The sequence below is a fragment of the Trachypithecus francoisi genome, unplaced genomic scaffold (genome assembly GCF_009764315.1).
Source record: "Trachypithecus francoisi isolate TF-2019V2 unplaced genomic scaffold, Tfra_2.0 Contig01451, whole genome shotgun sequence".
In the NCBI taxonomy this organism is placed as follows: Eukaryota; Metazoa; Chordata; class Mammalia; order Primates; family Cercopithecidae; genus Trachypithecus; species Trachypithecus francoisi.
Genome location: NW_022681432.1, coordinates 4,003,065 through 4,028,647, shown reverse-complemented (window position 1 = coordinate 4,028,647; position 25,583 = coordinate 4,003,065). Strand labels below are relative to the sequence as shown.

The 25,583-nt window shown below is 37.1% G+C and overlaps 1 protein-coding gene across 1 annotated transcript in view; it reads right to left on the bottom strand.

The window, feature by feature from the left end:
- Positions 1 to 25,583, bottom strand: part of RPS6KA6 (ribosomal protein S6 kinase A6) — a 147,582-nt gene that overhangs the window by 39,635 nt on the left and 82,364 nt on the right. The window contains 10 exon segments of the mRNA XM_033233510.1: positions 191 to 308; positions 1,759 to 1,835; positions 6,028 to 6,189; positions 8,498 to 8,601; positions 8,604 to 8,655; positions 9,783 to 9,872; positions 10,363 to 10,485; positions 10,907 to 11,037; positions 11,628 to 11,716; positions 12,448 to 12,461. Of these exon segments, the coding sequence (XP_033089401.1) occupies positions 191 to 308; positions 1,759 to 1,835; positions 6,028 to 6,189; positions 8,498 to 8,601; positions 8,604 to 8,655; positions 9,783 to 9,872; positions 10,363 to 10,485; positions 10,907 to 11,037; positions 11,628 to 11,716; positions 12,448 to 12,461 (960 nt within the window).

The following is a 25,583-nucleotide window of genomic DNA, read 5'->3' as shown; positions in this document are numbered from 1 at the left end:
GAAAGGAAGGTGGCCGAGAAACATGGTAAAACCAAAAGTTATCCTTTGTACATTGTTCAATTCACTCATAGATGTGTTAATTAAAAACACATATGATACCATCAGATACTCTGCAAACACACACAAGCTGTAACTTAGGGATTTTAGCAATTTAACATGAGTGCACAAAACAAAATGTTATAATTTATACCTTTGCTCCGCCTGAAATATTGTCCCAGTTTCCACCACTCAAAGAGAACTTTCCATTGCCTATACGCAGCAGTATCTCTTCAGGAGTATCATTGGGGCCATTAGCAAATGGAGTGTAGCTATTAATAAAACAGATTTTAATAGACACTAGAGGGTAACGTACCCAAAAAACGAAAGAGATACAAATATTTACTACATGCAAATATTTACTTCAGCGAGTAAGAATATCATCTCACATTTTCTTTCACTGTTAAAGTTAAATTTTATATTTCAAACCATAAATTTAACCTTAATAAAATTTTAATAAAATGGAGAATATTGCTTACATCAATTCTTTCTTTTGTCATTGATCAGCTAATCAATGTAAAATAAAATAAAGGTGGTTTTTCATGTAAAGCTTCAGTCTTAAAACTAGACAATACTAAAACACACATATTCCAGCATAGGTTAGCAAACAAATATACCTAGTACAAAGAAAATATTAATTTCACATATTCATAATTATTTATTGTCTTGTTTCAATGTAGTCATTAACATTTCATCATTATCATCAGTGGAAATGGTTATCATAACTTTTTATTAATATCTATGAAAACTTGGTTGGGTAAATATTTATATCGACACAAAACTCCATAGCCATTACATTATTATGTAGATCAATCATGTAGATTAATTGTATTTGATATGCAAACTTTAGCTACCCTTAAATTTACTATGGTCTAGAACTAAATATTCTGCATAAATTTGTAATACCTAAAAGTCTATTAAATGTACTGAGATGTGTAATTATCACCAAGCCATTAAACTATTTAGAGTCACCATTTTATAACATATTCATAGAGTTCTTGGTACGTCAAGCATATTTAAACCATACTAAATGCACTCTTTAAAATATTATGTCTAAGTACATTATAATTACTTGCTAAACTTGGCCATTTTTTCTATCACAACTCTCGTAGAATAATTTCTACAGCCATAATTTTCACTTCTAAATAAAAGTGCTACTCATTATTGAGAGCAAAATAGTACTCGTATTATTTGTAAAGTATCAACATTAACATAGTCCAATTGTTATTACATTTGTTGTGAGCTTTTCTTTATGATTTCAAGGGAAGGTAGTTGTGTGTGTTTCTGCAGTTTAGCATTGTTACTATATAGATTTGCACAATCTTACTAAACCTGTAGTGCCAGAATAGTTAGAATTCAAGTGCTTAGAAAAAAAAAAACACACTATCAACAAGTTAAGGGGGCAAGTTGTTGGTGAAACATGCAATTATTTTATGATTAAGTAAATATTTTCAAGATCAAAATAGAAATGCACTTTATTTTTAAAAGTTTTAGTTCCAGGTGACAATTGCCTTTTAAAATTATTATGTCACAAATTAGTAGTGCCTCATTCTACACCTTGCTTTATGTTTTTTTAATTTTATAAGTAACAATCAATATTGATATTTTGAAATGTAAATGGCATTTTCCTTAAAGTTATTTTAATCTATTCTCTTTCTAGATGAAGATATACAGATGAAATTCAAATAACAACGTTAATGCTTTTGGATATATGCTTCTTACCCAGCCAACATTGTGTAAAAAAGGACTCCTAAACTCCAGATATCACAAGCAGCATCATATCCCTGTTGCATAAGAACCTAAGAAAGAAATACTCATTATATGGTGTTACTCAGTATAAACTCAATTTTCTCCTAAAGAAGTTGTTTTACTTCTAATAATCTCACCAAAGTTCATTATATAAAAACTTCAACCATTTTATGCACTTGTAGTAAAGACATAATCCCTGACACCTCAATGAGTTTTCTCTCCTCCTCTTAGGAAACCAGATATAGAGAAATCTAAACTTAAGATTAATATGTACAGCGATTTTAATGTATACTATATACAGTACTGAGGCTTTTAATTCTGTCACTGATTCTAGGAGGTAGATAATATTCCAGTTTTGAAGATGAGGAAACTGAAGTGAATGTTAAGTAACTTACCCAACATTACAAAACTAGTAAGTAGCAGAACACGAAGTCTTACTTAAGCCTGTGTTTTTAATATCTATAACTGCCTCTTTACTACACAAGATATGGCAAGATAATATATGATCTCACAAAAGCAGAATGAATTTATATTTTACCATACAAGGCCAATGTCTTGAAAAGAGCAGTATATTTCTGGACCACAAGTACACATTCGATAAATACTGCATGGCTTCATTAATTTTTTATACAACAATTTAGGAAGCTGTTTTTTGGTGCCAGTGTTAATAAAAATCAAACAATACATTTGTTATGTATTCATGTGAGATTTAGCTACAAAATTATTGAGTTCATTAGAAAAATAAAGAGATGAAATAATGCCATTTTCTTTTCATTTAGAAAAACAAGCCCACTGCTACAGCCTCTAGGCATAAGAACAAAATAGAAACATTATTAATGCATTAACACTGGGGATTATATAACCACCAGTATGAATTCTCATCTATAAAAGGCTAAAAATGTTAGTGTTTGGCTTTGACAACTGCCAAACATGAATAAAGAGTATGTAACAAACTTAAAATTTGAAATACGTTTTTTTCTAGTCTTAGTGTATTTATAAAAACACACATATGTGCAAAATTAAGAGGGTAAAGAGGATATAAAAATATAATTGGCTTATATAAATAATATAAGGAGGAAACTATAAAGTACTTAACAAATAACAAGGTATAGCTAAACCACTCACATCATGGTAAATATTAAGTTGGCATACTCTAGTAAAACACAGACTTCTACTGATTTTATTCCCTTATCTGTTTATATTTCTCATCACATCTTACAGTTCCAGACATCACCAAGTTTTCCCTGATTCCCTTAGGAAGCTTTTTAAAGTTTCCCAAGTGATCCAATGCATAGCTAAGGTTGAGGGTCACTGCGTAGAAACCACGTGGACAGGTGAGAGTTAATCAATTTGGCTGTAGGTACCATACACTCCTATAACCTTCCTAGTTATGAGGACAGTCTCGCACAGGAGGTGTCATATTGCTTAATTAGGGCCAAACATGAAAAACTTGTTTTAGGTAAAGAAGAAATGGTCCACTTTTTTTCTAGAGCTAGTTTCAATGCCCTTATAAAAGTGAGCATATAATCATAAAAGAAACAAGGCAGAGTGATAGGATGAATGAAAGAGTACAGAGGGTATGTTTCACACCTTTTTACTTGTATCAAATTAAATACAAAGATAGAAATCACAATTAAAGTAGTCAGTGGCATAAGTCTCTCTCTCACTTGGCTTCCCAAGTCAGCAGAAAGTAACATACACAGAGCTCCTCATTCCTGTTGCTCAAATCAATTAACGTTTGGGGCAAACAATTTGACAGCCCAGAGAAAGAGCAAAGGAGAGTTAACTTCAAAATTAGTTTATAAAAAGCTGCAGACACAGTATCCCTCAACTTTTTTGTAAGCTCCATTAATTCAGGAGCATTCTTTAACCTCAGTAGGCTTATAATATCAGTTGAATAATATAACATAGTGGATTTGCCTTTATTAAAGAATAAAATATTTTAGAGATATATTCACTTTTTGCAACACAGGTATAGTAGAAAAGCACATCTACCTAATAAACCCTAAGATGTTGATCAAACTGATGCATAATCTAAAAACAAAAAGAATATTCTCTCCTTAAGCTAAAATTTCAATAATCAATGTAGCTCTTAGCAAACAAAAACTGTTTATGCACTGTGAAATAATGAATGTATACCCCCATAAATGCCATTTTTTATTAAAATATCTGTACTGACACTTGAATCTTTCTGATTCTAGTTTAAAAAAGAATGCATTTTTATATTTTACCTTTTGAAAGCATCTGAAATTTTAGAAACAAACTGCACTAAAAGTACTCTCTGTGGTTCATTAATAACAATGTACAAATATATTATTGATTCCTAGCATGGGCTTCATCACTCAAAAATAAAACTTTCAAAGTATTTTGAAAATACAAATACTAGTCAAAGGTAGTTCAAGCACTAGTTAGAGAGAAGTGGTCTCCAGATGCCCACCTGAAAACCCTCACTATTACAATGGTAATAGTGTCTTACTACAGTGTACGTCTGTTGGGGAAAAAAACATCAATGAGCTGTATTCTACTCTCTGGGTTTGCTTACCTAACCATTAATCTAAAACTGTTTACCTAACCATTAATCTAAACACGGACATATTATATTTTTTCATTTTAATGTCCATTTTTTATATTTTCATATGGTACATATTCATCTCTAACCTTTTTCCAGTGAGAAGTTGCCATAATACTAAGTAGTTTAGGTCCACAAGATTAAGTCAATATTAAATATTTGGCTATTAAAATGGTTATTCTATACTCTGCTCTTATGTTTACTGTATAAATCTGTTACAATATTTACGATGACCTTTATGATAACCATATATGCTATACATAACAGAAGAGCACTATCTCAAATATTCTGTCCTCCAATCCTGTAAAACCACTGAAATGTCCTAAAAAGGCTAATATTTTGTATGTTCAGGCTTTTATCTCATACACCTTAGGGCAATCTTGTAAGAGATAAAAACTTGCATATTATTTTATGAATTTTATTAAAATATAGATTAAATCACATTCTCTGGATATATACATAATTTCTCATTAGTCAAATCTCTTATCATAAAAAGCTTATAAAACAGATGTTCTGTTTGTTCTTCAATATCAGTAGAGTATTTTCTATATTTCCACTTTCATTACAAAAGCTATTTTTATAGTAGCTGCTTTAAAATATAGACTGATTTACATTAAAATACAAATGGCTTATTGTTAATATATCTGATGTGCACTATTTCCCTGAAAAAGCTAGCATTTGATATAAAAGTAAAATCATAAAATATATACAAGATAGGAATTCTTCTCAAATTATTTTACTCTGCTTCTCCTTTGATTAGACACATTCGATTTTTTCAAACCTGGAGAGTTTTAGGTATTCAGATTTTTGTTGAATATGTAATTACGTCAGTTGGTATTATCCATAACATATAAGAACAGCTACTGACTTAACAAAGAAAGCTTATCTAGAACTTATATGGCCAATGCCATCTGTTGATTCATTTTTCCCCAACTTTACTTTCACTACTATGGAAATTGCTACTGTCAAAACTCCCATCCCCATAGTTAGAATGAATGTTACAGCTTCCCAAATGTGAAATCTGTACCAGAGCCTCCCCTTTCCTTACTCTTCTCCCTAAGAGCATCACCTTTCCTGACTCTTCACCCTAAGATTTAGATATAAATATTATTTTCTGAGAAAAATCCCCATGGCTTACAAAAAACCCTGTGTGGCTATTTTCTCGGGAGTTAGAAGATCTTAAAGACAATCGAGGATGGCACTGCCCTTATATGTTATTTATAATGCTAATCGATATAAATTACCTAATGTTCAGTACAATTTAACATACCTGATGAATCTATCCTAGTTTTGTTATTAAGTGAATGCTGGGTCTTGAATAAGTCATTGAAGTACCTCGAGCCACAGTTTCCTCATTTAGAATACATAATAGCTTGAAGCTGCGGCTATCTTTACCCTACCACCCAACTCTAAAATGGTATGATTCAGAAATTAGTATATAACCCAAGAGAACAGAATAGCCTGATTATTACATTCTGGTTGGTTTTAGATGCTAGTTACCAGTGTAAATATTTATATTAGGGGCTATGAGAATTCACGGATTTAAAGAACTTTAAAACTGAAAAGAACTTTAAAACAGCTTTTATCTGCCTACCATAACATACACATGGCATCATATAGATTCAATTAAAGGAAAAGAATGAAAGGCAAACGGTGAAGTTTTTAAGGAATACCTCAGGTGCAACAAAGTTTGCAGTGTAGCATGGAGTTAAGAGAAGTCCATTTTCTCCTCGAAGTTGTTTTGCAAACCCAAAATCACATATCCTGATTGAATCTGCACTGGCTGATTCATCCATGTATAAAATATTACTAGGTTTAAGATCACGATGAACAACCTTGAATATAAAGGAAAAAAGCATTATATCTATATAATTAACTAAATATCTGAGAAATAAAACATTATATCTACATAATTAACTAAATATCTGATAAAAAGAAACTTTCTGAATTACAAAATTTTGAAAATGACATGTTGCTCAAGCTTAGTAGCCTAAAATATACACAGGAAATTATCTCTGTCAGATAGATGTTCCAGTTTCTATTCAAGCCACTAGTTTTGTTAACCACTTCTAATCTCAATATATCTAAGTTCAATTCTCAGATCCACTTCTGGACATGCCATAATTTATATCACTTAGCATTATGCATAACATATAAGAACAGTTCCTGACTTACAAACTAAACTAAGTTTGGACTTAGTCCATAATGGACTAAGACCCTACTCAACACCCTCCTCCTTGTAGCAAACAACCATAAAACCTGGATATAATACAAAAATCAACTATCTGGAGGCACTGGATAATGAACAGAAGGAGATACACTCTGATGAGGAGTACGCACTTTGTTGAAGGAGGGAACACAGGAACCTATACGAGGAGGTTTCCATATCTGTGGCTTTTAGCCTGGGTTTAATTGCAATCCCTATGGTACACAGTGGTGGTAAAGACATGTGGAAAAACCCACAGTCCTTCTGGCTTGGAGGACCAGAAAGGAGATGCTGGAAAACTCTGAATGCTGAGTGGAGAAACATTATAAAGGAAAGAGCCAGAACTGATCCTTGAATCAAAAATGTATGGAACAGGATCAAAATAGTTTGTATAAAGACAAATAATATGAACAAAAACCAGAGCTGCTGGCCCCAAAACTAGTTTTCAGTTCAAGCTCAGCCAAGAAAATTACTCACTTAAACAAATGAAACAATAATAACTATTGGAGAAAAATAACAAAATATGAAAATCTCTATAACTGATTATCATAATGCTTAGGATACAATCCCAAATTATGTAATATACAAAGAACCAAGAAAATGGAACACAGTCTTAAGAAAATCAATGAATTCTGATTCCAAGATGAACCATGCTAAAATAGATAAGGATTTCAAAGTGACTATTATAATGATCTTCAACAAAGAAAACAAAACATACTTTCAATGCATTAAACTCTCAGCAAAAAAAAAAGGAAGTCTCAGCAGAAAAATAGAAACAATAAAGAAGAAACAAATAAAATGTAGGACTGGTAAAAAAAAAAAAAAAATGCTGAAATTCCCCCATGTGATAAGTTTCCTACTAGTACTATCTACTTTATGTAAGTTACCCTTACCTTTAATCAGAGTTTACTATGCTAAAGCTCTTTAAGGGTAAGGACCAAATCTCACTCATGTTTGAACCCACAACACTTTTTACAATGCCTGGCATGTAGAAATGCTTGATATGTGTCTTATTAATTTAGTTAACTGATGTAAGAACCGGAAGGTTCATACAATAATAAAGAAGAGATGCCTATGATTCTCTTCTCGAAAATTCTCTTCATGCTTTACTTTAGAGAGTGCTGGTAAAGACAATCAAATAATTAAATTATCAAAAAGCTACTGCTTTAGCATCATACATTTCAAAATACTGAAAATATACTTTATTAAACCACACACAAAATTGAGTACTAGTTTATTTTTATTAATTATAAGAGGGGCTCATGCAGAGTTTTCATTACATCAATTCTAAACTGTCATTTTTAATTTATTAAGTTGGTACACATCTACTATCACAACTGATTCAAACTTACATTTTTAAATTATTTCCTACTTTGTTTTTTTATACAGTTATATATATTAAAAGTTGCCTCTTTTGGTAACTCAGTTCATTTGCTTTCTTTATGAAAAGACAGGAAGCAAAATAACAAGCCTGCCCCTTCACCACAAAATTTAATATAGTAATACTTCAAATGTTTAGAATACACATTTCTTACTGTAGTTAGGGGAGGAGCTGGCAAGGTTCAAGAGATATGTTAGGTAACCTGAACTTTCTGTGTTAGGTAACTTGAATAATAGTCACTGTATGTCTTTGGTTAATTCTTTTATATTTGACTTTTAAGTCTAATTATGTTTCATAATTTCCAGGTCAAAGTTAGGTACCTTTATGTAATTCAAACCACTTTTTAAATGAATATGATTTTAAATCAGGGCCAATTGGCAGAGAAAAATAATTATTTCCTAAATCCATAAACTTCACTACATTGTGAGTTCTATTAGGATATTCTCTATAGACATATATGTGAATAAAAGCAATTTATTTTAAGGGGCATCATCTCCTATATTTTTATGAAGATATAGGTCCCAGAATAGAAAGAAAAAAGTTAACTACAACTTACTCCTTGACAATGAAGATAGTCAACTGTCTTACTTATTACATATAGTATATCACTAGCCTCCCGTTCCGAGAAACATTTTTGTTTGAGAATACGGTCAAGTAATCTCCTCCTTTCATTAAATCCGTAACAAGGTAAACATATCTACCATCATCAAAGACCTACGAAAGAACGCAGTTTTAAAACGTTATTATTTATAATTACAATTCTATAATTCTTAAATTATATTTTAGTTATATTTACCTTTCTACTAAACCTGCCTCTAGTATTAAAAACAAAAAAAGACATTATTCCTTCACTGTTAATGTAGTACAGGCTGTACTAAAGGTTGAATTGGCTAAACAATCACCTACACAGTCCCATGAAACTATGTTAAACATATAATTGTATTACCTTTTGAAGTTACAGGTTGCAGTTCATCAAAGAATATAAATTAAAAAAATAGAACTCTGTGCCTCTCAAATGACCTCTATCTCATTTTTTTACTGTATTATAGCTACTTCTCTTCCCCAAACGTAAGCTTCTTTCTGAAAGTAAATGTATTATTTAATTTTATATGCTTCCCTCAGTCCATTATCTGATGTGGTATCTTAAATATTGGTTGAATTCCAATAGTATACCAAGGAAAACAAGTAAGAAAAGTATTTATACACTTTTCACTCAGGGCATGTATGATACACACACACAAACACACCCCCCACAGTAGTTTAAAGATTACAAATCAAAGTGCATATCATTTTCTGACACAAATTGATCAAGGTGATAGTTTTTTCTGTCTTGTATAAAGAGAAAAGAACATTATCTCCTTATGTGAAAAGTGAGCATTCAGTAACATATTAATGAGTTATATATTCATTTTACAAAACTGTAGACTAACACTATTTCACTCCAGAAACAATCCATAATGCTATAGCCAATTACCATACAATCAAGAAAGTAAAATATTCAAGAATTTGGCAGATCCCCAATGTCCTGTATCTTCTATATTGATAGCACTGCAGAATAATAAATGGTGTTAGTTACAATGTTAACTAGTTACCAGCCAGAATATATTCAAGCAATCCAGAAATTCTCATTTACCAATCATCATAGTTATTTTTGATATTCTATAAGACCAGGAGTATAGAATCATGGGAAAAAAAAAATTAAAGTGGCAATTTAAGAGTCTTGAGATTTTTGAGGCATGAAATTAAATATGCTAAAGACATTAAAAGTTTCATTAAGAAAAATAAAGTTCCAATTCCTAACTTCATTAGCTTAGCTGATATCTAGATTTAGAAATACTTACATCCTTCAAAGTAATAATGTTGGGATGTTGTCCATAGCGCATCAGTATTTCAATCTCTTCTGAAGGGTCTCGTTTACTTTTGTCAATGATCTAAGAAATAAGAACAAAAAATATCTGAGGCAAACAAATTATTTTGTCTAAAAATGAGTATTTTCAATTTGGTTATATTTTTGAAGAAGTGCTTAAAAACTCAAGAACAATGCTTACCTCATATTATTTTAACATTTAAAAACATCTTATAAGTTAAAAATTTAACTTATAAGAAAAGAACATTTTAACATTATATCCTATTTCACTGAAACTGTACCAATGATGACGTGATTGTAATTGTCACAATTGCTCAATCTTAACATAATACATGTATAACAAAATTATTCAAATGCAAAAATTCATGAAATATAGTTCCTACATAATAAAGGCTTGAAAAGAAATTCAAAAATGAAAATATTAAGTCTCAGAGTTTTTTCTCATCATCTTATATTTCCTATCTTCATTTACTCAACTGAAAATGCTTGTCAGTTGACTCATAATTTAAATTACATGCATAAAACAAACAAGAAAGCTAGGCTCAGAGACATACCTTCACTGCAAATTCCATGTTGGTAGTTGCATGTACGCATCGCTTGCAAACAGAATAGGAGCCAACACCAATATCCTCTTTCAATTCATATACTTCACCAAATTGTGCAGCATTTCCATTCATCTGTTTGTTTTTAAAAAGTAAAATACTAAGGAGAATGAAATATTTTCACATTTTCTATCTTTTGTCCTAAATATACATTCATCTTAAATCTTTAACTAGAATAATTCATTCTACAGAAGCTTTATCAACATTTATAAATGGCGTGAACCAATCCTTTCTTGATACCCACAGGCAATATAATAAATCAACTAGTTTATACATCACCTTTCTATTTTATTCAAAAGAGGCCACATAAATATAATTTAAAAGTTACCACTGTCTGCTCTTTTCCAAAACATACAGGGACATACTTAATTCATGATTTATACCAAGAGATAAACAAAGTAGTTAAAAATCACTGAAAAAAACTATTAAAAATACATTAGCAATAACAGAGAAATAATTATCCCAAAACTGAATAATGTGATTAAGTGGAATTTACCTGAACAATTGGTAATACATTTGCACTTGTGATAGGAGTGATTTTATATTCTTCTGCAATAGAAGTTGCAACAAAGCTGAATCCTTTGAAGAGCTGATGAGCATTTGCACTGGCTGGCAAACCAGGAGAATCTAATGTCCAAATAATTACATTTAATTATAACTACACACAGAATTCCATGATATAAAGTGTCAGAATTTCTTTAACTATAAAGGAAACCATTCAATGCTGCTATCTAACATATTAAATATTTGATTTATTATATATTATCTGTCTCCTCCCATCTGTATACATGCTCCATTTTAGTCAGTAATTTTTGTCTGTGCTTTTCATTGTTGCATCCTCATTGCTTAGTACATGGTAGGTATTCAATATTTCTTGAATGTATATATGAAACTGTAAAAGACTCAGTAAAATATCTGATGTCTTACCTCCTACCCCATCCTGCAAATCATTAGCATGCCAAAGGACTTATAAAGCAAAGAAAGAAAGAAACTTGCCACCCTTTGACCAAGTTCCTGCCTTCCTGATAAATATTTCCCATTTAAAACATCTACTTGACAGCTGCCCAAGCAATGTTTTGTATAGGATCCATATTTCCCATGGACAAACTAACTCTCTGCAAATTTACCATTCTTTTAGTTTTTACTTCAGAAGACAGTTTATTTTTAAACTATCTACTTAAATAAAATCTCTAATTTTACAGATAAACATGCATTACCTTTAGGTGTTTTTGCAGTAAATTCAGGATCAAAACAAAAAGTATCATCTGGTTTTCCAGAAGCAGGTTTGAAAGGAGGTTGAACTTCTCTTTATATAATTTCTAGAAGGGGCAACCAGATAACACAAAACATATAAGACTTTAAAAATTATTATACTTTGTAAAGGAAAGCAGAACATAATATTCACAGTACATAATAGAAGACTAACGATTTCATACAATAAATTTCAACAGGTTTCAGATACCTGTTAACCAAATTCTAAAATTTTGAGAGCTAATGTTCAAAATGTAATGAGGCCAAGAAACATAGCAATGATGCCACAAGCTGAATTCACAAGGAATGCTCAATTTTGGATATCAGAAGTTTTTGAATGCTCATTGATAATATAGCCATGCAAATACAGCACAATAACAACTAAAATGCTCAAGGCTTTCAAAATCAATAGATTATTTTTAAGAAGTACATATTTCATCTAAAATATTATTTTCACATAAAAACATACATTAAATGTACTGTTTAGGCTTGTATCAGATAATTGAAAAGTTTAGTCTTGTTTAACAATCTAGCTTGCTAAAATCTATGCTTTTGAAAGGCATAGAAAGTTTCTAATAATACATAAAAAGCTACTTTTTTTGAAATCTATTTTTTAAAAAGCTTACAGTCCCACAGTGGGGAAAAATAAATAGGGAATTACTTTTGAGTAATTTTCATTTATTTAAATATGTAAACACGACTTCTGGTTCAATATGTCTTATTAGAAACAGCTCGTGGGTGCGTCTCTCATGATGAGTAATCAAAATAGCAAGTAAATATTGACACTTCAAGTATATTTTCTAAGAGGCCACACTGGAATTCATCAGAGAAGCAATGGAATTGGGAATCACAGAAAGAAGAGAACAAAGCCATGCCATCAGGTGAACTGAGACTGGTGTGGAGCCAGGAGATCTTTGATGCAGGGAAGGGAAGATTGAGTGAGAGACCTCCAGGATTCCACAATTCACGATTCTGTCACAGACTTTCAATGCTAACTATAGGTAAGCCCCCTTGAATCCCCTAGGCCTCCAGTTTAATACATGGAGCTGCCTGGAATCTGCGCAAAGGTACTGCTCAAGCCCATGTGGAATCCCATGAACTTTTGATCCCTGAGCAGCTTGGCACCGTCTGCTGCCACCCCACTAGGCAGGGAGCAGGTAGGTCGGTACTTGTGCACACCTCAAAGACAGATACTGCAGCTGCAGTACAGAAAAGTGAGCAGAACGCATGCTGCAAAGACTGCTGGCCTCAGCTGTTCCCTTCTAAATGAGGCCTCCCTTCTTCAGTGTTGGGTCTATAGCACAGCTGCCCTGCCCCTACATGTATATAGTGGCCACAGCCTGGCATTCTTCTTAGAGCCTAGCTCCCAGAGGCTGGTGACCCACTCTTAAGCTCCCTCAATAGTTGTGCCTGACACCACCATCACACTTGTCACTCCTGGGCCAAGGAGACAGTGGGGAAACTGGGCACCTCTGTGTGCCCCCCAAAGTGAAATCCACTGCCGCTCCATCAGGAGGGAAGTGCAGGTGGGCCAAGCACCCCATAGCTGCCAACCTTCATTGCTTCAGCTGAAGGGGTCTGCCTTCCCCAGTGAAAGGCCAGCAGCCCTGCTCCCAACTGACCAACTCACCTGTTACCTAGAGGCCTTCTGAGAGCCTAGTCCCCATAGGCCTGTGACGGGCCTTGGGACTTCGACCACATAAGCATTCTACAGGCTGTTCTGAGAGCCCAGACCCCAAAGCATGTGATCAGCCATGGGAATCCCACCACCAGAGCATTCTGCCATAATCTGAGAATCCCGTGGGCCCTTTTAAGAGACCAGCTCCCACAGGCCTGTGATCAGCCATAGGGACCCAGTCACCTGAGTGTTTTGCTATATTCTGAGCATTCTGTGGGCGATTCTGAGAGCCCAGCCACCACAGGTCTGCAATATGCATTGATGCACCAACTGTCTGAGCATTCTGCAACTGCCTAAGCGTTTTGTAGGCCCTTCTGAGATCCCAGTCCCCACAGGCACATGATGTACTCTAGGACTCCCATTTCCAGAGTACTCTCCCTGCCTCTGCTTGAGAGTTCTGCCTGTGACTCCGAGAACCAGCCCATCACTCCCTATTATAGCCAGCATCAGGATTCTAGAGACTTAACAAGTCCACTGTCCTGGTCCTGGTCCACTTCTTATAGGACTCATACATGCTGTCCATTGGGCAATCTGGGGGATAAGGAATTGGAAGTTTGCCTAGTCCTATCCACCACTGCTAGTACACGACCACGCCCCAACCTGGGGTCTGAGCTCAGATGGACCCAACCAGATGATACTCCCACAGCTAATAACCAAGTGTATGTGCTAAAAAGTGGAGCCCCTCTGTGATATCTACAGAAAGCAGCAGCATTACCCACTGGCAAACAGGTGAGTCACAAAGCTGTGTGTATTAGACTGATTCAAGAGGTTCCACCCAGAAACCACTCCCATAGACAACTGCAAGACAAGTGTCTTCTGTGGCTATCAGCTATACTGTGGTCTAGAGATACACGGCAGTTGTGCATCTGAACTGAGAGCCACGAACTCTGAGTCAGGGGCGTGACAGGTAAACAGAACATATTGCTACCCATCTAGGATGTGAAGCTAGTCCCTCTACCCTCTGCTGAGACCCTGGCACAACCATGCCTGTGAGGGCTGGTTCCCCAGTTCATCATTGGGGTATTTGTGTGCAAGCCAGGCAGTCAAGCTCTGCCTAGCTCTTTCCCCTCACCCCTCATGGGACAAGAAGGTCAAGGAACCTGGCATTCCACTGTCCAGCCCATCATCTGAAACAACAGAGAGCACCACACAATAAACAAATATCAACTGCATACTGATCTGCTTTTGCCACAGCTGGCTTGTACTGGTAAATGCCACCTACTGCCCTATAGATTGAACTGTAAAACCCAACGTAAAAACCTGATAAGAAGTGCACGGGCCTACAGAAACAAAGCCAAGAGACTTTTGGCTACTTCCCAACCTACTCTACAGTCACATCCCCCAAGAGGGATGGCAGCAGGGGTGAACCACATCCGAATGAAACAAATTCAAAAGCAATATGTGACAGCTTCTACAGATAAGAAGGAACTAACATAAGAACTTCAGGACTATGAAGAAAAAGAATGTAATGATATCCCCAAAGTATCACAATAGCTAACAAGCAATGAAACTTAATCAAATGAAAACTCTGAAATGACAGATAAAACATTTAAAATATGGATTGTAAGGAAGCTCAATGAAATCCAAAAGAAAGTCAAAAACATACAAACAAACACAAAGAAATCAGAAAACAATTCAGGAGATAAAAGATAAATATATATATATATTTTAAAATTCTGGAAGTGAAAAAAAAGATGAAAGGAATTTCAAAACAGAGTTGAAAACTTTAATAACATACTAGACCACGCATAAGAGATAATTTTGAGCATGAGGCCTGGTCTTTTGAATTAAATCAGATAAAATTAAATAACAGATATTTTTTTAAAAAATGAACAGTCTTTGAGAAATATGGGATAACGTCAAGTGACCAAACTTACAACTTATAGGCAGAAAGAAAAAAAGAAAAGAAGTTTGGAGACCGGGGGGCGGAGCAAGATGGCCGAATAGGAACAGCTCCAGTCTCCAGCACTGAGCATAAGCAACACAGAAGACAGGTGATTTCTGCATTTTCAACTGAGGTACTGGGTTTATCTCACTAAGGAGTGCCCGACACTCAGTCAGCTGTTGCAGCCTGACCAGCAAGAGCTGAAGCAGGGCGAGCCATCACCTCACCTGGGAAGCACAAGGGGGAAGGGAATCCCTTTTCCTAGCCAGGGGCACCGAGACACACAACACCTGGAAAATCGGGTAACACCCACCCCAATACTGCGCTTTAAACAAACAGGCACACCAGGAGATTATATCCCACACTTGGCCGGGAGGGTCCCACGCCCACAGAGCCTTCCTCATTGCTAGCCCAGCAGTCTGCGATCTAACAGCAAGGCAGCAGCGAGGCTGGGGGAGGGGCACCCGCCATTGCTGAGGATTAAGTAGGTAAACAAAGACCTGGGAAGATCAAACTGGGTGGAGCTCACAGCAGCTCAAGGAGGCCTGTCAGTCTCTGTAGACTCCACCTCTGGGGACAGGGCACAGCTAAACAACAACAACAACAACAACAACAACAACAAAAGCAGCAGAAACCTCTGCAGACACAAACAACTTTGTCTGACAGCTTTGAAGAGAGGAGTGGATCTCCCAACACGGAGGGTGAGATCTGAGAACGGACAGACTGCCTGCTCAAGTGGGTCCCTGACCCCTGAGGAGCCAAACTGGGAGACATCCTCCACTAGGGGCAGACCGACACCCCACACCTCACATGGTGGAGTACACCCCTGAGAGGAAGCTTCCAAAAAGCAAGAATCAGACAGGTACACTCTCTGTTCAGCAGTATTCTATATTCTGCAGCCTCTGCTGCTGACACCCAGGCAAACAGGCTCTGGAGTGGACCTCAAGCAATCTCCAACAGACCTACAGTTGAGGGTCCTGACTGTTAGAAGGAAAACTAACAAACAGGAAGGACACCCACACTAAAACCCCATCAGTACGTCACCATCATCAACGACCAGAGCCAGATAAAACCACAAAAATGGGGAAAAAGCAGAGCAGAAAAGCTGGAAATTTAAAAAATAAGAGCGCATCTCCACCTCCAAAGGAATGCAGCTCATCGCCAGCAACGGATCAAAGCTAGATGGAGAATGACTTTGACGAGATGAGAGAAGAAGGCTTCAGACCATTAAATTTCTCAGAGCTAAAGGAGGAATTACGTACCCAGTGCAAAGAAACTAAAAATCTTGAAAAAAAAGTGGAAGAATTGATAACCAGAATAATTAATGCAGAGAAGGCCATAAACGAACTGACAGAGATGAAAACCATTACACGAGAAATACGTGACAAATGCATAAGCTTCAGTAACCGACTCCATCAACTGGAAGAAAGAGTATCAGCGATTGAGGATCAAATGAATGAAATGAAGTGACAAGAGAAGTCTAAAGAAAGAAGAGGAAAAAGAAATGAACAAAGCCTGCAAGAAGTATGGGATTATGTAAAAAGACTAAATGTACGTCTGATTGGGGTGCCTGAAAGTGAGGGGGAAAATGGAACCAAGTTGGAAAACACTCTTCAGGATATCATCCAGGAGAACTTCCCCAACCTAGTAAGGCAGGCCAACATTTAAATTCAGGAAATATAGAGAACGCCACAAAGATACTCCTCTAGAAGAGCAACTCCAAGACACATAATTGCCAAATTCACCAAAGTTGAAATGAAGGAAAAAAACTTAAGGGCAGCCAGAGAGAAAGGTCGGGATACCCACAAAGGGAAGCCCATCACACTAAGAGCAGATCTCTCAGCAGAAACTCTCCAAGCCAGAAGAGAGTGGGGGCCAATATTCAACATTCTTAAAGAAAAGAATTTTAAACCCAGAATTTCATATCCAGCCAAACTAAGTTTCATCAGTGAAGGAGAAAGAAAATCCTTTACAGATAAGCAAATGCTTAGAGATTTTGTCACCACCAGGCCTGCCTTACAAGAGACCCTGAAGGAAGCCCTAAACATGGAAAGGAACAACCGGTACCAGCCATTGCAAAAACATGCCAAAATGTAAAGACCATCGAGGCTAGGAAGAAACTGCATCAACTAATGAGCAAAATAACCAGTTAATATCATAATGGCAGGATCAAGTTCACACATAACAATATTAACCTTAAATGTAAATGGAATAAATGGTCCAATTAAAACACACAGACTGGAAAATTGGATAAAGAGTCAAGACCCATCAGTCTGCTGTATTCAGGAGACCCATCTCACATGCAAAGACATACATAGGCTCAAAATAAAGGGATGGAGGAAGATCTACCAAGCAAATGGAGAACAAAAAAAAGCAGGGGTTGCAATCCTAGTCTCTGAGAAAACAGACTTTAAACCATCAAAGATCAAAAGAGACAAAGAAGGCCATTACATAATGGTAAAGGGATCAATTCAACAGGAAGAGCTAACTAACCTAAATATATATGCACCCAATACAGGAGCACCCAAATTCATAAAGCAAGTCCTTAGAAACTTACAAAGACACTTAGACTCCCATACAATAATAGTGGGAGACTTCAACACCCCATTGTCAACATTAGATAGATCAATGAGACAGAAAGTTAACAAGGATACCCAGGAATTGAACTCATCTCTGCAGCAAGCAGACCTAATAGACATCTACAGAACTCTCCACCCCAAATCAACAGAATATACATTCTTCTCAGCACCACATCTCACTTATTCCAAAATCGACCACATAATTGGAAGTAAAGCACTCCTCAGCAAATGTACAAGAACAGAAATTATAACAAACTGTCTCTCAGACCACAGTGCAATCAAACTAGAACTCAGGACTAAGAAACTCAATCAAAACCGCTCAACTACATGGAAACTGAACAACCTGCTCCTGAATGACTACTGTGTACATAACGAAATGAAGGCACAAATAAAGATGTTCTTTGAAACCAAGGAGAACAAGGATACAACATATCAGAATCTCTGGGACACATTTAAAGCAGTGTGTGGAGGGAAATTTATAGCACTAAATGCTCACAAGAGAAAGCTGGAAAGATCTAAAATTGATACTCTAACATCACAATTAAAAGAACTAGAGAAGCAAGAGCAAACACATTCAAAAGCTAGCAGAAGGCAAGAAATAACTAAGATCAGAGCAGAACTGAAGGAGATAGAGACAAAAAACCCTCCAAAAAATCAATGAATCCAGGAGTTGGATTTTTGAAAAGATCAACAAAATTGATAGACTGCTAGCAACACTAATAAAGAAGAAAAGAGAGAAGAATCAAATAGACATAATAAATAATGATAATCACCACCGACCCCACAGAAATACAAACTACCATCAGAGAATACTATAAACACCTCTATGCAAATCAACCAGAAAATCTAGAAGAAATGGATAATTACCTGGACACTTACACTCTCCCAACACTAAACCAGGAAGAAGCTGAATCCCTGAATAGACCAATAGCAGGCTCTGAAATTGAGGCAATCACTAATAGCCTACCAACCAAACAAAGTCCAGGTCCAGATGGATTCACAGCTGAATTCTACCAGAGGTACAAGGAGGAGCTGGTACCAGTCCTTCTGAAACTATTCCAATCAATGGAAAAAGAGGGAATCCTCCCTAACTCATTTTATGAGGCCAACATCATCCTGATACCAAAGCCTGGCAGAGACACAACAAAAAAAGAGAATTTTAGACCAATATCCCTGATGAACATCGATGCAAAAATCCTCAATGAAATACTGGCAAACCGGATCCAGCAGCACATCAAAAAGCTTATCCACCACGATCAAGTGGGCTTCATCCCTGGGATGCGAGGCTGGTACAACATTCACAAATCAATAAACGTAATCCAGCATATAAACAGAACCAAAGACAAGAACCACATGATTATCTCAATAGATGCAGAAAAGGCCTTTGACAAAATTCAACAGTCGTTCATGCTAAAAACGCTCAAGAAATTCGATACTGATGGAACGTATCTCAACATAATAAGAGCTATTTATGACAAACCCACAGCCAATATCATACTGAATGGGCAAAAACTGGAAAAATTCCCTTTGAAAACTGGCACAAGACAGGGATGCCCTCTCTCACCACTCCTATTCAACATAGTGTTGGAAGTTCTGGCTAGGGCAATCAGGCAAGAGAAAGAATCAAGGGTATTCAGTTAGGAAAAGAAGAAGTCAAATTGTCCCTGTTTGCAGATGACATGATTGTATATTTAGAAAACCCCATCAAAAAAAAAAAAAAGCAAAGGAGATAAATAAATGCCACCTTCAAAAACAGTTTAAATTTTTTTTTAATGGGTGAGAAGAAAATGTACCAAGTTGCATGTTGTTTTAATTTAGTAAGATGAGTGTTTATTGTGTTAGGATATAGTGTTCAGAGTCAGAAATAGCTGAGTTTGGAATTCTGCTCCGAGCTGTGTTATCAGCTGTGTTACTTTTTCCAACTCACCTAGCTTTTGTAAAATTTGGGATTATAGTTTTTATGAACAACTCTAAATGGAATATTATATATGAAGTGTTTAATACTGTAGCATAATACACACTCAATAAACATTATTACTATTAAAAAAAAAAAAAAAAAAAAAAACCCCATCATCTCAGCCCAAAATCTCCTTAGGCTGATAAGCAACTTCAGCAAAGTCTCAGGATACAAAATTAATGTGCAAAAATCACAAGCATTCTTATACACCAGTAACAGACAAACAGAGATTCAAATCATGAATGAACTTCCATTCACAATTGCTTCAAAGAGAATAAAATACCTGGGAATCCAACTTACAAGGGATGGAAGGACCTCTTCAAGGAGAACTACAAACCACTGCTCAGTGAGATAAAAGAGGACACAAACAAATGGAAGAACATACCATGCTCATGGATAGGAAGAATCAATATCGTTAAAATGGCCATACTGCACAAGTTCATTTATAGATTCAATGCCATCCCCATGAAGCTACCAATGACTTTCTTCATAGAATTGGAAAAAATTACTTTAAAGTTCATATGGAACCAAAAAAGAGCCCGTATTTCCAAGATAATCCTAAGTCAAAAGAACAAAGCTGGAGGCATCACGATACCTGACTTCAAACTATACTACAAGGCCACAGTAACCAAAACAGCATGGTACTGGTACCAAAACAGTGATATAGACCAATGGAATAGAACAGAGTCCTCAGAAATAATACCACACATCCACAGCCATCTGATCTTCGATAAACCTGAGAGAAACAAGAAATGGGGAAAGGATTCCCTATTTAATAAATGGTGCTGGGAAAAGTGGCTAGCCATAAGTAGAAAGCTGAAACTGGATCCTTTCCTTACTCCTTATACGAAGATAAATTCAAGATGGATTAGAGACTTAAATGTTAGACCTAATACCATAAAAACCCTAGAAGAAAACCTAGGCAATACCCTTCACGACATAGGCATGGGCAAGGACTTCATGTCTAAAACATCAAAAGCAACGGCAACAAAAGCCAAAATTGACACTGGGATCTAATTAAACTAAAGAGCTTTTGCACAGCAAAGAAACTACCATCAGAGTGAACAGGCAACCTACAGAATGGGAGAAAATTTTTGCAATCTACTCATCTGACAAAGGGCTAATATCCAGAACCTACAAAGAACTCAAACAAATTTACAAGAAAGAAACAATCAACCCCATCAAAAGTGGGCAAAGGATATGACAGACATTTCTCAAAGAAGACATTCATACAGCCAACAGACGCATAAAAAATGCTAATCATCACTCGCCATCAGAGAATGCAAATCAAACCACAATGAGATACCATCTCACGCCAGTTAGAATGGCAATCATTAAAAGTCAGGGGGGCGGAGCAAGATGCCGAATAGGAGCAGCTCCAGTCTCCAACTCCCAGCGCGAGCCACACAGAAGACCGGTGATTTCTGCGTTTTCAACTGAGGTACTGGGGTCATCTCGCTAGGGAGTGCCGACAATCGGTGCTGGTCAGCTGCTGCAGCCTGACCAGCGTGAGCTGAAGCAGGCGAGGCATCGCCTCACCTGGAAGCGCAAGGGGTAAAGGAATCCCTTTTTCCTAGCCAGGGGAACTGAGACACACAACACCTGGAAAATCGGGTAACTCCCACCCCAATACTGCGCTTTAAGGAAACAGGCACACCAGGAGAATATATCCCACACCTGGCCGGGAGGGTCCCACGCCCACGGAGCCTCCCTCACTGCTAACACAGCCGTCTGCGGCGATCTATCCGCAAGGCAGCAGCGAGGCTGGGGGAGGGGGCGCCCGCCATTGCTGAGGTTTAAGTAGGTAAACAAAGCCGCTGGGAAGCTCGAACTGGGTGGAGCTCACAGCAGCTCAAGGAAGCCTGCCTGTCTCTGTAGACTCTACCTCTGCGGACAGCGCACAGCTGCAGCCCATTAGGGGAAGAGCGGGGGCGGTGCAGACGAACGACTCTGTCTGACAGCTTTGGGGAGAGCCGTGGATCTCCTAAGGCGGAGGTTGAGATCCGAGAACGGACAGACTGCCTGCTCAGGTGGGTCCCTGACCCCGGAGTAGCTAGCTGGGAGACATCCCCCACTAGGGGCAGTCTGACACCCCACACCTCACAGGGTGAGTCATCCCTGAGAGGAACTTCCAAAGAAAGAATCAGACAGGTACACTCGCTGTTCAGCAATATTCTATCTTCGGCAACCTCTGCTGCTGATACCCAGGCAAACAGGGTCTGGAGTGGACCTCAAGCAATCTCCAACAGACCAACAGACAGTCCTTCTGACTGTCAGACGGAAACTATCAAACAGGAAGGACACCTATACCAAAACCCCATCCGTACGTCACCATCAACAAAGTCCAGAGATAGATAAAACCACAAAGATGGGGAAGAAGCAGGGCAGAAAAGCTGGAAATTCAAAAAATAAGAGCGCATCTCCCCCTGCAAAGGAGCGCAGCCCATCGCCAGCAACGGATCAAAGCTGGTCAGAGAATGACTTTGACGAGATGAGAGAAGAAGGCTTCACTCCATCAAACCTCTCAGAGCTAAAGGAGGAATTACGTACCCAGCGCAAAGAAACTAAAAATCTTGAAAAAAAAGTGGAAGAATTGACAGCTAGATTAATTAATGCAGAGAAGATCATAAACGAAATGACAGAGATAAACCATGACACGAGAAATACGTGACAAATGCACAAGCTTCAGTAACCGACTCGATCAACTGGAAGAAAGAGTATCAGCGATTGAGGATCAAATGAATGAAATGAAGCGAGAAGAGAAACCAAAAGAAAAAGAAGAAAAAGAAATGAACAAAGCCTGCAAGAAGTATGGGATTATGTAAAAGACCAATCTACGTCTGATTGGGGTGCCTGAAAGTGAGGGGAAAATGGAACCAAGTTGGAAAACACTCTTCAGGATATCATCCAGGAGAACTTCCCCAACCTAGTAGGGCAGGCCAACATTCAAATTCAGGAAATACAGAGAACGCCACAAAGATACTCCTCCAGAAGAGCAACTCCAAGACACATAATTGCCAGATTCACCAAGTTGAAATGAAGGAAAAATCTTAAGGGCAGCCAGAGAGAAAGGTCGGGTTACCCACAAAGGGAAGCCCATCAGAATAACAGCAGACCTCTCGGCAGAAACTCTCCAAGCCAGAAAGAGTGGGGGCCATATTCAACATTCTTAAAGAAAAGAATTTTCAACCCAGAATTTCATATCCAGCCAAACTAGCTTCATCAGTGAAGGAGAAATAAAATCCTTTACAGATAAGCAAATGCTTAGAGATTTTGTCACCACCAGGCCTGCCTACAAGAGACCCTGAAGGAAGCCCTAAACATGGAAAGGAACAACGGTACCAGCCATTGCAAAAACATGCCAAAATGTAAAGACCATCGAGGCTAGGAAGAAACTGCATCAACTAACGAGCAAAATAACCAGTTAATATCATAATGACAGGATCAAGTTCACATAACAATATTAACCTTAATGTCAATGGACTAAATGCTCCAATTAAAAGACACAGACTGGCAAACTGGATCAAGAGTCAAGACCCATCAGTCTGCTGTATTCAGGAGACCCATCTCACATGCAGAGACATACATAGGCTCAAAATAAAGGGATGGAGGAAGATCTACCAAGCAAATGGAGAACAAAAAAAAGCAGGGGTTGCAATCCTAGTCTCTGAGAAAACAGACTTTAAACCATCAAAGATCAAAAGAGACAAAGAAGGCCATTACATAATGGTAAAGGATCAATTCAACAGGAAGAGCTAACTCTCCTAAATATATATGCACCCAATACAGGAGCACCCAGATTCATAAAGCAAGTGCTTAGAGACCTACAAGAGACTTAGACTCCCATACAATAATAATGGGAGACTTCAACACTCCACTGTCACATTAGACAGATCACGAGACAGAAAGTTAACAAGGATATCCAGAATTGAACTCATCTCTGCACCAAGCGGACCTAATAGACATCTATAGAACTCTCCACCCCAAATCAACAGAATATACATTCTTCTCAGCACCACATCTCACTTATTCCAAAATTGACCACATAATTGGAAGTAAAGCACTCCTCAGCAAATGTACAAGAACTGAAATTATAACAAACTGTCTCTCAGACCACAGTGCAATCAAACTAGAACTCAGGACTAAGAACTCAATCAAAACCGCTCAACTACATGGAAACTGAACAACCTGCTCCTGAATGACTACTGGGTACATAACGAAATGAAAGCGAAATAAGATGTTCTTTGAAACCAATGAGAACAAAGATACAACATACCAGAATCTCTGGGACACATTTAAAGCAGTGTGTAGAGGGAAATTTATAGCACTAAATGCCCACAAGAGAAGCAGGAGAGATCTAAAATTGACACTCTAACATCACAATTAAAAGAACTAGAGAGGCAAGAGCAAACACATTCAAAAGCTAGCAGAAGGCAAGATAACTAAGATCAGAGCAGACTGAAGGAGATAGAGACACAAAAAACCCTCCAAAAAATCAATGAATCCAGGAGTTTTTTTTTGAAAAGATCAACAAAATTGACAGACCGCTAGCTAGACTAATAAAGAAGAAAAGAGAGAGGAATCAAATAGACGCAATAAAAATGATAAAGGGGATATCACCACCGACCCCACAGAAATACAAACTACCATCAGAGAATACTATAAACACCTCTACGCAAATCAACTAGAAAATCTAGAAGAAATGGATAATTCCTGACACTTACACTCTCCCAAGACTAAACCAGGAAGAAGTTGAATCCCTGAATAGACCAATAGCAGGCTCTGAAATTGAGGCAACAATTAATAGCCTACCCACCAAAAAAGTCCAGGACCAGATGGATTCACAGCTGAATTCTACCACAGGTACAAGGTGGAGCTGGTACCATTCCTTCTGAAACTATTTCAATCAATAGAAAAAGAGGGAATCCTCCCTAACTCTTTTTATGAGGCCAACATCATCCTGATACCAAAGCCTGGCAGAGACACAACAAAAAGAGAGAATTTTAGAACAATATCCCTGATGAACATCGATGCAAAAATCCTCAATAAAATACTGGCAAACCGGATTCAGCAGCACATCAAAAAGCTTATCCACCATGATCAAGTGGGCTTCATCCCCGGGATGCAAGGCTGGTTCAACATTTGCAAATCAATAAACGTAATCCAGCATATAAACAGAACCAAAGACAAGAACCACATGATTATCTCAATAGATGCAGAAAAGGCTTTTGACAAAATTCAACAGCCCTTATGCTAAAAACGCTCAATAAATTGGTATTGATGGAACGTACCTCAAAATAATAAGAGCTATTTATGACAAACCCACAGCTAATATCATACTGAATGGGCAAAAACTGGAAAAATTCCCTTTGAAAACTGGCACAAGACAGGATGCCCTCTCTCACCACTCCTATTCAACATAGTGTTGGAAGTTCTGGCTAGGGCAATCAGGCAAGAGAAAGAAATCAAGGGTATCCAGTTAGGAAAAGAAGAAGTCAAATTGTCCCTGTTTGCAGATGACATGATTGTATATTTAGAAAACCCCATCGTCTCAGCCCAAAATCTGCTTAAGCTGATAAGCAACTTCAGCAAAGTCTCAGGATACAAAATAATGTGCAAAAATCACAAGCATTCTTATACACCAGTAACAGACAAGCAGAGAGCCAAATCAGGAATCAACTTCCATTCACAATTGCTTCAAAGAGAATAAATACCTAGGAATCCAGCTTACAAGGGATGTAAAGGACCTCTTCAAGGAGAACTACAAACCACTGCTCAGTGAAATCAAAGAGGACACAAACAAATGGAAGAACATACCATGCT